General features: G+C 40.6%; 1 protein-coding gene across 3 annotated transcripts in view; it reads right to left on the bottom strand.

Annotated features, from left to right (window-relative positions):
- Nucleotides 1-14,633, bottom strand: part of sh2b3 (SH2B adaptor protein 3) — a 61,793-nt gene that overhangs the window by 31,333 nt on the left and 15,827 nt on the right. For 2 of the 3 annotated variants that reach the window (XM_039620871.1, XM_031727310.2), the window contains exon 2: nt 9,818-10,951. In XM_039620871.1, the coding sequence (XP_039476805.1) occupies nt 9,818-10,924 (1,107 nt within the window). In that variant the 5' untranslated portion in view covers nt 10,925-10,951. Of the gene's footprint in view, nt 1-9,817; nt 10,952-14,195; nt 14,289-14,633 lie in introns of those variants that run through there. The other variant, XM_031727311.2, reaches the window with a different exon arrangement.

Genomic DNA, 14,633 nt, shown 5'->3' with positions numbered 1-14,633 from the left:
GAGTTGTGCTTTGGATGGTTCCTTTAATATTTACTTTCTTCCCGTTTGAATATAAATGATTAAGAAAAATAAACATATGACTCAAATTCAACACAAAAATTAACTGACTCGCCTCTAAAGCAGTTTCAGTAATTAATGAAAGTTGAAAACTTCATGAAGTTGGATTTTGTTGTGTTGGCTGCTGGCTTTGTACATGAACAATGGAAAACAGTTACACAAAGCACGAAATGTAGTGTTAGAGACTGGCAAAGATCAAATGAGAAAGCCAGCAAAAAATGGGACATCGAAAGTAAATAAAACTTCAGCAAATCAATCTGCGCCTTCAAAATAAAGAATCTTTTAATATTGCCAGAGGAAAAAAGCAATAAAAATCCAGTTTTCCCCCACAAATAACTTTTGAGCAGGCTACCTGGGTATTTTTTTCAACTCTATTTTATACATTTTTTAAAATATTAACAGTTGGACATTTTAGCCTCTATTTGACATGACAGTGCACAGAGTAGACAGATTAGTAGGGAGACATTGTGGGGAATGGCGCCAATCGTTCCCCCAGCAGTACAGATTCTAGCCTTTGGTTTAGAAGTCTCCAGTGCACTCAAGTGAGCTATAGTGGCATCCTCCTTTTAGTAAAATTATTTCAAACTTGTGCACCCAATTCTTGTTTTTTTAGAGTTGTTATTGATGCTGTACAAGCAAAAAAGAATAGATCACATAAATCATTAAAAGCCCAAAAATGACCACGACATTCATGCCCATGATGTGGGTATATAAACTTTTGACCACAACTTCATGGCATTATTCACTTAGTAACCTGAGAATGTGTGGGTGTGCCGTCTTTCACACGTCTCACCCACACAAAGGCCAGCCATCAATCAACTACCCGAATGGTCACAGACAGAACGTAATGTAAGCCGAAAACTTATGACAATCTTTTTTTTCCCCACTATGACTTGAAGCCATTTTAAAAATCCTGCTCTAATCTCTACATAACCCTCCAATCAAATCCACAGTAGCGCCACATACAACTCTCATTAAAGAAAAAAAGACATCAATAAACTCATCCAGCAAAACAGACCTGTTTTTCCTTCACTTCAGAGTCACTATGGGCGGCCATTACATTTCAAAACATTTATTATTCCAACCAACCACACATGCTCAAAGCCAACTGGCTAGCTGTGTAAGGTCTTTGCAGAGCTTTAACTATCCTGATTTTTTTTCTTTCAAAACATCCCTCAGATCCCTGTGGGCTGGATGAGATCAGACGATGTAAAATTAGAGGAAGTGAGGACGAGTTGAGGCATGTGAGAAGAACCTTTGTCCTCTTCAAACCTTGTTGCCTTTAACGTCACAAACACGAACATGAACATTTAGTCTCGAGTCTGTTTCATCTGTCTCGTTCCACCAAATGGATTCGTTACCTGAAAGTTTTCACCTAAATACATGCGGTAAGCGCACCTTTGGTGAATAGTCAAAAATGCAAGCGCACCCACACACATTACATGACTCAGTTACTTGAAGGCATCATTTGAAGATTTCATGAAACTCGATCCCTGGAAAGCAGAAAAGATACAACTTTGTGGGTGAGATATGAAGACAGTTCTGAGTAAGAAGGAAACTATTTCTGAAGAGAGACAATCTCTGCTGTTCTAAATACCTTTGTGAACGGTGACAGACTGATCATTGAGCTTCTCTTGGAAGAAAAGACATATTGCATTTCACTTTGCTAGTGTAATATTTCCATTATTGATCAATCTGCTATTCGATTTGAGAATCAACTGACTAAATGTTTGGCCAGACAATGGAAAAACATTATATTTTTTGTTTTTTACAATCACAGCTGGGTAATGTCTTGCAGGCAGTCTTTTTTTGCCCAACCACCACTCCCAAACTCAAAGTTATTCAGTTTACTAGAATACATAAAACCTAAAGATTTTTCTAGATCATGTAATCAATCTATTTCTTTACTGATGTGCTTAAGTCTGGTTTGCATTTTCTGAGAAAGCTTAAATCGACTTTGTTTCTAAATTAGTGTAAACAAGTAGTCATCCGATGTCATCGGCATACTGGAAACGTATCGAAAAAAAAAGTTTGTAGCAGAGAAATATTGTAGTTCCAGTAAAGCCTCGACACTGTGCATATGATCCTCACGAAGTAGGACATTATTTATGGAAAAACACACTGATGTTGAGCCTTTGAAATGCCATTTGCAAAAGCTTGGAACAGCACAAATAAAAATCGATTCACTTTGATTGTGCCGGCTTAGCAGCAGAAACCACAGAGGCAAACTTTTAAAAATATGCATGTCTCAATGTGAGAAAAGATGCATTTTTAAATGATTCGATATGGATAAAATGGGCCTGTAAATATGCCTATGTGTGAAACGCAAAGAGAAGACTTTTCACGAGGGAAAATTAACTTTAATAAATTCTGATATTTTTTTGATTTCAGCCTAACCGTCAGTCTGTCTTTCTCATGTCTCCTCCTGTTGTGTTTCCTGCGTCTCTCTCTCGCCTGGTTTCATTCTGTTTCTCGGACAGCTGACTGGGGCCCATGTGTTTAGGGCTTTAGTTGTGGTATGCAACGAGCCAAGCCAAATTAACGCTGCATGTTGCCATATGAGAGACTGAATTACAACAAGTAACACAGAACAGATGGACACCAGAGTCTGTTTGAAAACTATTTTCCACTGATGCTGCAAACTCCTCTCTTACTGTCAGTAAGAAAGTGCAGAGGGAAAAAAAGCAGTGAATGTTCACTGAAAGAAAACAGCATCTAATGCATATAAGAAAGCATTTGATTCTGTTGATTCGTTGTGGTAAAAATCATGTTTGACTCAGAAGATCCATTTTTGAAAGTTCTATTTCAGACTTTTGGCTGCAGCTTCATGATAAAGCATGACATATTAAATGGGAGGCAAAGAAGAAGCTTGTACGATACATGCTCACATGCATAAAAGTATGTGTGCGAATGTACAAACACATTAAGACAGTGAAGGATCTGCTCGAAAATCAACAATATACATGATGCATGCACATGTACACACAAGCATGAAACAAGAGCATGTGGGAAAGATTAGAAGATCTGGAACAAACACATGTGAATGGACAAGCACGCACATATGCGCAGCTGAGATGAGATGGGATGAGATGAGAGGCGTATGATTAAGATGAAGTCTACAGGAGGTCTGAGGAAACATATCAGACTGTAGCAGTCTGTGGGAACTCTCTCTGGAAGACAGAGCCACGATTTTCCTGGCAAGACACAAACCTTGTCTGTAACCTTGACTACTGAACATCAGATGAAAGGAAAAGTAGGAATCGCTATTGAATAAACAGCCTCAGCGGTACAGACACAGTCAAAGCAAGGAAAAGCTAAACAAATTATCTCAAACACACACACAAAACCTCACAATAAAACACTTCATTCATCACAATAAATAATTTAAATGAACTTGTAACATTAAGTTCCAGCGTTGAACACCGAGGCGAGATGAGAATTTGGAGACTGCTGCTCTTTTTAGCTGACATAACAATTTTCACTTCTGCAATATATCAAGAGTTACATTGTCTTAACTTTGTTTTTTTACACTATAGATGATTTCACAGCTATGTGTACCCTCACAAATAAAAGACTTGACTTATTCCTACGGACCTAAGACAAGGCTAAAAGGCTAAATGACTCTAAATTGGCAGCAGTGTGAAAATTGGACGTAGCCACTATGGTGTCATTTTAATTCTGCCTTTTCAAGCCACTCTGTTAGTAATTCGGCAAGCGCCACGCTGTTTTCTTTTCAGCCTCAAGTGATCATACAGAGTTATCAGTTAATGGCAGCAAGTTTTGTTAGCAACTGCATCCATAAACTGTACAGGTGCATCACACAGATGCACATATCAAAACTGAAGGACAAAGTTATTGGATGGTCTGTATCTTCTTAGCAAGATTTTTACATAAAAATGCACCAACAGCCAACAGTTCAATGACTTTAATTAGCAGACAGCAGTCAGCTACAGCTGCCTTTGTTTGCACACCTATGATTCTAAGTAGCCACGCGTTACACGTAAAAATTCACCCCTATAGAGGTCTTTAGATAGGGGGAAGCCATCCACAGAAACCAGAATTGTTATTTGTTCAAGGCAGTTAATAATCTATGGTTGGACATTTTGCTTTTTGGAGCCTGCCTCAAGTGGCCATTTGAAGAACTGCAGTTCGTCCAACTAACATTGCAGGGTGCTGGAGTCTATCCCAGTACACACCGGGCAGGACTTGAGTGCACATTAGATGAGACATCAGTGACTCACTTAGTTTACACAGACAGTGGTGGTTCAGCAAGCAGCAGCCTGGAAGCCTAAAAAATGAAAGCAATTGTGCTATTGCTACTAATTTGACCAAACTAAGCAAACTAAGCAGCAGAAAGCAGTTAAAGTTGCGTTAAGTTCCTTAACTAGAACACCATCGTAATTTTAATGCACTATTAGGTTAGAGGATTATAGGCTATAAGATTTTCACAGTATGATAACCATCTGAAGAAGGAGATCAGATGCTGTGATATACTTAAAACATGAAACCAAGTTACTAATTTTGACAGGCTGCTGATGACGGAAGGATAAAGATATAGAGATATATTATCTGTCTTGTTGCCCCTTTTTTAAACACTAAAAATGCACATTCTATGTTAATTATGTCAATTTTAATATGAAACCCAGTAAACAGTTTCAACTTTACTATAAATATGTGCAATTTATGACCAATATTTGACATTATTTTTCCGTAGAATATTAAAACAGTATAACAAATTAACTTTGCAATCACTGAGGAAGCAGATAACTCTCACAGCTGTACAGAGATATAAAATGATGTGGTACAAAATGTTCTTTATTGTGTTGCCATCAGATAAACTGCATTCACAGATCAGTTCCTTAAAACTGCACTTCTTCTCACTTTTCCTTGATTATACTCCATGCTGCAGACACGGACACGGATGGAGTCCCAAGAGCTGAGAAGTCATTCTCTCAAGTCGACTACTGGGGTGCGCTGCACTGTAATGTAAACAGGCTGCCAGGCAGACATCCCCGTGTACACTCACCTTCATTGTCTGATCACAGAATTTACATCACTCAGGCCCGTGTGGACCCAAGTGTACTCACGGTGTAATCGAGGCTTTAATCTTCCACACAGTACCTATAGCAGCTGCATGTTTCAAATCTATTTCAGGCCTAAATATGGGCTAACACTTCAGATTATGCAGAAGTGAAACTGCCCTCAGTTTTAACTATAATTATAGGACAAAACAGACATTTGTTAGGACTTGGCTGAAGGGTGACTGCATCTTTCCCAGAAGTAACCTTGCTGACTGTTGCCTTTAGCATGTTTTTGCTTTTAAAGTCGACCTACTAAAACAGTAATAGTCGAAGACAACCTAATGTGTTGCATAAAATCTTACAGGGTATCATCTTATTGGTTTATTGCCTTTTCAGGCTAGTACTAAGCAACTGACAGCTGTGCTGTTGCCTGCTGCTTTCTCACGCAAACTCATTATCAGTTTCCATGCAGCTTGCGCCTTTGTGCTAAATGAGCTCACTGATATTACTTCTGTTTCTCACACATAAAGATATAAATAAAAATGCATGCGTACTCAGCTCATGGATTATTATGTTCTGTGCAGCCAAGATATGTGTGATGTGTGCAGGCGTGCATGCTTACACACTGACACATTGCCTACAGATGTGAGAAACACCAATTTTCATTCAGAATAGGGAAACTGTACTAATAGCAACCTCAACGCATTCCAGCTTGGTGTGTTTAAATAACTGTTAAGGGCATGAATGCATGAGGTTTTCATGTGTACATTAAATGTGAGAATGCTAGTCCACAGCTCTCCTTCCTTTTAAGGTCATTCTCAGGCACTTATCTATCTGCCTTCCAAGATCACACACGCACGCACACACACGCACACACACACACACACACACACACACATTAAGAGAGAGCGTACTCACAGCACCAATGCATTAAAGCAAAATTGCAAACAGCCAGGCAAATCCTGCCAATGTCTTCCCATTCTAAATAAACACGCAAGCACGTGCACACATGCACAACTCTGGCTCTGAAATCAACTGAATTACCTCACACACATGGTTAGGGCTGTAGGCGGCTGAGGACTCGAGGGCTGCTAAATATAAAACTCTACAGACACACATACAGCCTCAGACACATGCACATGCATGCAATGTCTCTCTCATGGACCTCTATTTGTGTCTGAATGCACACTTGCACACACCCTAAAGAGACTAAACTCTGCTCACAGTGGCCTTATAGATGGCAGGGCCCAGGACAGCACTCGACCTGCTCTGATTACTGGTTTAGGGGCTAAGTGTGCAACTACATGCAGCCTCACAGCTGGCCCCATCTGGAAATATTGCAGGGTTTAATGCCATGAGGCCTTGTGGGGGGAGCTAAGCATGCAGGGAGAGAGAAAAAAGAGAAAGAGAAAAAGAAAGAAAGAAATACATCCTGCTGTGCTGTGAAGAGCTTACAGCAACAACCGATGTCATGTTTCCAACTTACAATTGCCACTTGGCATTAATAAGTGTTAATTAAGAAGTAATACACCATTCAGGCACTACATTTAAACCACTGACAACTTTAGTGAATAAAACTAATCATCTTACATTGAGTCGTATCATTCATCACCACCCACCTACACATCGTGGCAGGCCAACACCCCCCTGGAAATACACTGTACAATACAGAAGGGATAATCCTGGCAACTTATTTACTGGTTGATTAAATGGGAAGAAATACTACTAATAATAAATAATAATAGTTGACTAATCCAAAAGTCAGAAAGCTTGTTGACATGTGTCACTTTCACTCACATTATCAGATTAGTTTGCTATGTGAGGAACTAATGTTTGCAGTGCTAGCAGCAGCAGCAGCCTTCTTCTTTCTTTACTTGCAGGTTAACATGAATATACATATGCTGAACATGGCTACCTACTACTCCTCTCCAGTGGTTATATGCCAGTTTACTCTGTTGCAGCCAACATATGGATCGCATACAGTTCAAAGTACTGCTGGTTTGAGGGTTGGGTTGTTATCCATCTAAGTTTCCACCTTGCTTGTTTACATCTACCTGGCACCTGCTGCAGCTACAGCTCGGTTAGTGATCTCGTAGACCTAACAGTAATCTGAACTGCACTTTGATAAACTGTAAAAAAAATTTGAAGCTATATAAGCATTATTTTTAATTATCTACTAAAAATCTCAATTATATTCAAACCAAAACTGTTCAGACCCCAGACTCCAATCTGCCCAACCATCTGTGGGATTCTTGTGAACAAGCTCGATCCACTTAGGGCCAACCCTGCAGGTACCAGGTCATTGCACAGCCCTGACAGGGTCAGAGATGTTTTGGTGGCATTTGGGTAAGTTAACTAATGTTAGATTGACGGTTTTAATGTCGTGGTTGCTTCGTGTAAGGAGAAAAGTTGTGACTGGCTGCAGAAAACCCCAAGCAAACAGGAAACAGTGTGGGAGGTGTATCTACTCACCAAGGATTAAAAGAAGACATGAATGTTGCAGATTCGTTGATGTAATCGAGTGAAAATGTCACAGCGAGAAAATACTGAGCTATATTTCTGAGCTACAGAAATGCCCTGTATATTTATGTATATTAATAAAGGGATGTGTAACAATAGTCACTGAAGTACGAACTGATTAAATCTATCTCATATGACTAGCATCTTAATTTCCACTTCTTTAACTAGGTTAAAGGGTAAACCAGTTAGGCTAATCTTTAAAGGGTACCAGTGTGAAACAAATCATCTATGAACTGTGATGACCCTATTGTGCATGGAAAGCATGAGTGAACCAGAAGCTCATGCTCTCCTTTAAACTAAGCTGTGACTATATGACTAATATCTTTTCAGTTTGTGTTTTCAGTTTGGTTAACAAAAAAAGCTTTGTGTTTATCATCAAAACACTCCCTCTAGATGCCACTGAAATATAATCAATCACCAGAAGCAAAGGTGAAATGCAAACCGCCAGTAAGACAAGACTTTTTTTGAGGCAAAGCTAAATGTCATCACAGCTTTCGTCTTGTTTTGTCATGTGGCAAAATATTCACTAAAAGGAGCTTCTTAGAGGCAGTAAAAATACCATTTATGCAAACAAAAACAAACACAGGCAGAGAAAAGAGATGATTTGAAGGAGGGGGGGAAACCCCTGCAACTAAACAGCTGGAAACAGGAAATGACTTTGTGCCTTAATGTGTGTGTGCTTGTTTTTGTGTGTGCGTTAATTTAAGAGTATGTGACACTGCTTGGCAAACTTTACCCAGCCCTTTAAAGGCAAATGTGGGTTTCCATCCTATTGACACAAACAGATCTAGTGACCTACCATGCATAGATATGAAACACAAGATGACGAACCTGTCAGCTGTAATATGTCTCAGTGTGAGCAGTTCTGAGAAGAGGTTATTTAAAAAAAAAACAAAAAAACACATGCACATCTGCAGAAGCGGCAGACACAATCCAGTGAAACTCAGCAAAGCTCTCCTGTACGTAGAACAGCAGCAACAGAAAACGATGAGTGGTTTTCATGAGCATCTGCTTGTTGCAATCAAACTAAACATCAAGAAGATAAATCGTGATGTGTGTAGATCAGGAGACGATATTTTTAATTGACTTCTTCAAAATTTCTGAAAATACATTTTTTGTTTTCTTTCTTTCTCGCTCATATCTATAAAGTACTGAGGATGCACTTGTAGTGCATGACTAGTCTCTTTCCGTACACAGTTAACAAAAGCTGCACACTAACATAGCTAAATTCTATTTGTTTGAATCATCCACCCATAGGAGGATATGAGGTGACAGGAGGGGTTACACCGTGACTTTTCAGGCAAAAAAACTCTAGTCTGGTGTGCCGAGAAAGAAAGTAAACCATTTGCAATCTCCTTTAATTTGCAACATCATGGCATAATTTTATATGTTTAGTTGCCTGACAAGCTAAACAGTATTTCTGTAACCTCTTGACTTAGACACTCCCCACACACTTCGATGACTTTTATGTCCAATAGAGACCAAAAGAAAACTATAAAAAGTGTGCAACTTAATAATTATTTTACTAAACAACTCGTACTCTTTTGTCTTTTCCAAATTATAATAAAGGCAGATAAAGGTATTCATACTAGCCTGACTAAATAAACTGGAAAAAATTGAGAATAGTGCCATCGGTACCATTCTTACACTTCATGCATGCAACCAAAGGTGAGCAATCAGGCCAGAAGATCATACAAGGGTTTTACAATTCATGATATAAATGATACTTCTTTCACATATTTAGTTTAACTCGTGATCACATGAGTAGTTGTGTACACGTGAGATGGGCTAGGCCGGGACTAGCTGGTTAGCAGCAGTGGAGCTTTCAAAATAAAATACTTACACATTGCAGCATTAATGATTTAATCTGTACGATTTCTCTGCAGATAATGTGGCAGATAAAGAGAGACCACGATAAACGATTGTGAAATCACCTAAACCTACATGAAACACCAGTCCACTGATAAGGATGTCAAGACAAATCTTTCTCTATCTTTCTCTTTGTAAGCAAAAGTCATGAAGCTGTTTCAGATGGAAACCCCAGGAGTCAAATTTGTACAGAAAGCTATTTAGAAATAAAAATGAATATTTTTCACCTGCTGTGTACTGTTTTCAAAGAAAAGCCCACATATTATCATGTGAAACCACAGCTGAGCTGTTAGAGTTAAGTGAATCGTGTGTACAATGAATATAAAGTGTGCAAAAGCTTGTGTTTCTACCTTTGGAGGATCATAGAGCTCCAACTGGTAACTTTCCCCTGCTCCTCTTCCTCCTTGAATGTCTCTGATCCTCCTGACCAGCAGGTGGCAACGCTGCCAGCGGGGCTGTGAGTCTGAAACAGTTTCGTCCACCAGAAAGTACCTCAACTGGCCCTCTTTACAGCACCCGCTCGCCTCGGATCGCCTCTGCCTTTTACTGCGAAACCTAATGAAAGGAGCCATGATCAGCTCCTTCATTCTAGGACGGTGTGAAGCAGCTGTGGGTGTGGCTTCAGAGGAGTGGGAAGAAGAGGATGACACCTCTTCGTTGATGGAGGAAATTGCACCCACTCTGTCACCATTATTTGGAAGATTACTGTTGGTGGTGGTGGGGTTCCTAGGAGTAAGGTCCCGGGATGAGCGCGGACTGGCTTGGGGTGATTTCTTTAAAAGCTTATTTACAGACTTCCGGATTTGGCTGAAAGAGAAATGTGTGACTTCTGAGTTTTCAGGGTTCGAGGTTAAAGAGTCAGAAGAGTACCGTTCAGATACCTGGCGATGATCTGTGCCAGAGATCTCCTCGTTGCTATGGCTATGAATCACCAGTGTCCCGCTGCCAATTGTGCGAGATCCTGAAAAGGAGTTTCCCGCAGCGCATCTCAGTGGCAGCTCCTGCTCCCGGCTCAACACCACCGGCTCCACTTTCGGTGACGCAGTCAGTGGAGCAGCTCCTCCATTTGGTCTGCCAGTCTCCCGATAGTCCTGCACCCGAGGCAAAGTCCGCACTCGAGTGATTACAGGCTGAGAACGAAGGACCACTGGAGACGATGAGGAAGCGCTACCGGAGGCGGCAGAGCTTGTGTTCTGACCAAGTGGCGTGCCGTCTTTGTCGACCTCGCAGCAGAAGTGTTGCTGGAAGAGGTCGGTAAACTGCTTTGAAAAGGTCTCTGGTGGAAGCACGTCATGCTGTGGTCGTTCTCTGGCAAAACTCCGGTAGTGCCGGGCCAGCTCCTGGGCTGCGGCGATGGCATGCAGCTCGCAGAATTCCGTCCAGCCTTTTTGGGCAACTGCCACACCTTGGCCTGCTGCTGTTGTGGTGTTGGCTGGATGGATAGTGTTACCATTCATTGCAGTAACCAGAGTGGATGAGAATCACTGCGGAACAGAAAAAGAAGGCGGGTAAGAGAAATGAATGGATGAAGCATGGACGAAAAGAACGAAAAAAGCCAGAGGAGCAAATAACGAGAGCAAGATATGGGAATGCAATTAGATCTGGATAATGTGGAGGGTTGTGCAAGACATGCAGCACTAAACATGGGAAATGGCACAACAGTTACAGCACATTTTGAACTGCTTCAAAGTTTAAAAACAGTTCAAACACTAAGAAAGAACATTCAAAACTCTGATTTCATCTGAGCTTGATCTGTAACGGCACAAATTGGATTACATGGGCCTGCAAAAAATCTCTGGCAATCAACCAGAGTATCCTAGAGTATCTCAACACAGGGCCACGGTTCACTCAAAGGACAACTGATTACCATTCAGTTAATGGGGGAAAACGCAGCGAGTGTACACATTTTAAGTAAATTTCAGGAAATTGTTTCCTACAGCAGAGGCGAGCAGAGAGAAAGGAGAAACTGCGTTCTAACCTCCACTCATATGGATGATGGCAACTCAAGTATTTTATGAATGGAAACAGTAATTAGTCAGTCAGACAGAAGGTGAATGAGGCCCTGACTGAGGAAGTACGCTTAGAAAATCTCTCAATCAGCCACACTGCCTATATGTTCATCTGTGTGTTTGTGTATTTACACGTGACCTATTTTAATGGTCCTTCCGTTTTTTTTCCCCCCAGTGTATCACTCATGTTTTAAAACACGATACACAAACAACACGATTATTCATTAACTTAACAAACATCATAAGTGTAGTGAAAACAAAAGTGTTTATTTATTTATTATACGTATACTCTTTAAGCACAATTAACACAAAAAATAAATAAATCAGTGGCGTTGGTGGAGGGGGACAAGCTCATCCGGTAGAGAGCGAGGCCCATATTAACGAGCGTTTTTGACCCTATAACCTGTCTCGCAAGGGTAACCACTTCTGCCAGCTAGCCTCCACCACAACATCTGCAGGTGTGGGTGGGGGGGGCAACAAGGGGCCCAGGCAGAAGCTGACTTAATAGACAGAAAGTCGTAGCAGTCAACCAAAGGGCATTTCAGTCATATGCTGCCGAAACCAGGTTTGGTGAGAGACCCTCAAAGATCTGGAGAGAAAAACAGCTGCAGACAACATCTAATAAACCTCCTGAAAGCTTTCAAGAGTTTTTAGCTTCTGTTGGAGAGCTCTTGTTGACCAAAGCCTCGCTTTTCATAATCTTTGCTCAAGCTGAAGTAAACACTGACTGAGTTTGGACTTAATGAATATGGCAAAATCTTAAAATTTTAAACTGATTAATCATCCAACCTTAAACATCCACACACTCGACCTCATTTTATGAGTGAGACAGTAAAGATGTGACATGTGGTAATATACTGCACTGAACTTGATGTGTTCGGGTAGCCTTGGAAGGCTTGGCCTCCTACAGTAGGGCTCTGCTACTTGTTTTTTTTGTGTGCACCGTTTCACTTCCTTGCTTCTGTTGACGCACAGTGCTTCAGTGTTTGCTGATTAGTCTAATCTCACAAGGCTTTCTCTGTATAAACTTGTGGCTTTTCTTATAATAATCAGTAAATTGAAACTATCAAAAGCCGTCTACCATTTTACTCATCAGGGCCCACAAATACATTATCAACTGTAGGTACTGCATCATTCGGTGCATGAAGAAGTTAACATGCATTTTCTCTGTTCCTGTACAGTGCACACGTGTTTCAACCTGTCCACCACCGTTAAAAAACTAGTACTGTTGTAATTTAAAAGAACTGTGTGGTTAAAGCTGTTAACCACACAGTTCATCAGAATAAAGGAAGGATGTATTCCTAAGTATTCAACAAGCCCTTCTCTTTTCTTTCTTTTTAAACGCCCATTTGCTATGTGTGTGTGTGTGTGTTTATCCCTTTTTGACCTTGAGTATACTAAACACATAGATATAGGGGATCAGGGAGAACACACTTTTGGGCATGTAGCATAAGGATGACATAAAAGTGTGTTGACTTGGAAGTGAGTAGCCCAGGCATGACTGGGTTTTCATCCTAGTTTTGAGAGACCCCAAAATGGTAGCTGGAATAACTGGACACGACTTGTCCAGATATCTGTTCAGGTATAGCAAGATTCAAGTGACGTTTAGAGATATAGCCAATGATGGCAATGAAAGAGTCCCATTTTCGGTAGAATAAAGAAGCAGAATTGTGTCTTCTGGAAATGAAAGAAGACAAATATGATTGGACATTTAGATAAAGTCCTAAAATGCTGACATATTAAATTCTGAAGCAGACAGGAAGAGCCAAAGATAGGATATTTTTTTTAAAAAAAGGGATGTAGCTACTGTGATATCAGCTGTGTGGACTTTTGGAGCACCCATTTTGGTACTTAAGTTTTTGTTTCAATCCAGACGTGGCCATATTGGAACAAGAAAGCAGAGCTGTGGCATTATCACCTGGTGCTGGTGCAAGCTTACTTAGCGAGGTGTTAACTAAAACGGAATGTTTCCTGACTCCATCTAATGGACATAAGACGCCCATAATGACGCCGAACTTTAAGTCTTAATACGATTTAGCCAGGAAACAGGAAAAAAGAAACTTCTGAAGGGAAAAAAACATCTGTAGAGACCATAACTGATTTTTGTGCTAAACTGTCAACATGTTTCATTTCTGCGCTAACTAAATGTGGGCATTTTAGCACTAGAATCTATGGCGACTGACTCACTTTTGGCACCACCTTCAAATAGCATTTAGTTGCCATCTGCAGTTCTTGGCACTTCTACATTGGCTTAATTTTATAACCTGGAAGTTGGTGCTTGGTTATAAGACACTCAAACCCACCACTGGAAGAAATACAGTCACATACACAGACATACATACATAAGTGAATTTAAGCTTCATCTTAGAACGGCTGCTTTGCATGTGTAAACACTGCAGACACATGGTGTAACTAAGAAACTGTGGGATACAACAACTAGCCAGATTTCTTCTTATGTGTTGCACAGTAAAGCGGTGAACACATATAGAATAGTACGTAGAATATTTCACCAGAACACAAACCAAAAACAACACCTCAAGGTGCTTTTAGCAAAGAAGTCAACATGCATTATATATAAGCTGCTTCTTTTTCTGCCCTGCATGTCTTTCCATAATAAAGTGTTGAGCAACAGCTGAACAGTTAGACTATAAGACGTAAACTGCAGTATCATTAACAGGAGTTTAACCTTCTAACTTCAACATGTGCCTACAGTACATACCATCTTCCTCCAGTGCTGCAGAGAAGAGTCTAATCGGCATACAGGAAGTGTGAGAGAGTGCTTTTGCATATGGGTGCGTGTGGGCTGTTGTGTCTCTGTGTCTGGTGGGGGGGGTTGTCACAGACTGTGGTCCAACAGATCACAGACAACCACAAGAAACAGGGGGTGGGGGGATGGGGGTCGCGCTGTGGTCGGGCCAAAACATGGAGCAACACGTCTCGTTATCTAATTTCTCTGCGTGTCCTGAGCGACAACCTGCTGAGATGAAGACTTGTAAAAGTCGTGAGGTCACATCTTAAAATAAGCGTGCCGTTTTTTCATTAGTACCATCAAACATATCAAGGGGACACGTACGTCAATGAGGCAGTGAAAAGTTGGCATCGTGAAATATTGCGTCACTAAAGTTCCTGGATGTGTCCTGTCACAACAACTAATTCC

This window comes from Oreochromis aureus, linkage group 12 (genome assembly GCF_013358895.1).
Source record: "Oreochromis aureus strain Israel breed Guangdong linkage group 12, ZZ_aureus, whole genome shotgun sequence".
NCBI classification, from domain to species: domain Eukaryota; kingdom Metazoa; phylum Chordata; class Actinopteri; order Cichliformes; family Cichlidae; genus Oreochromis; species Oreochromis aureus.
The sequence above is the reverse complement of the archived record's forward strand: the minus strand, read 5'-3'. Positions and strand labels throughout refer to the sequence as shown.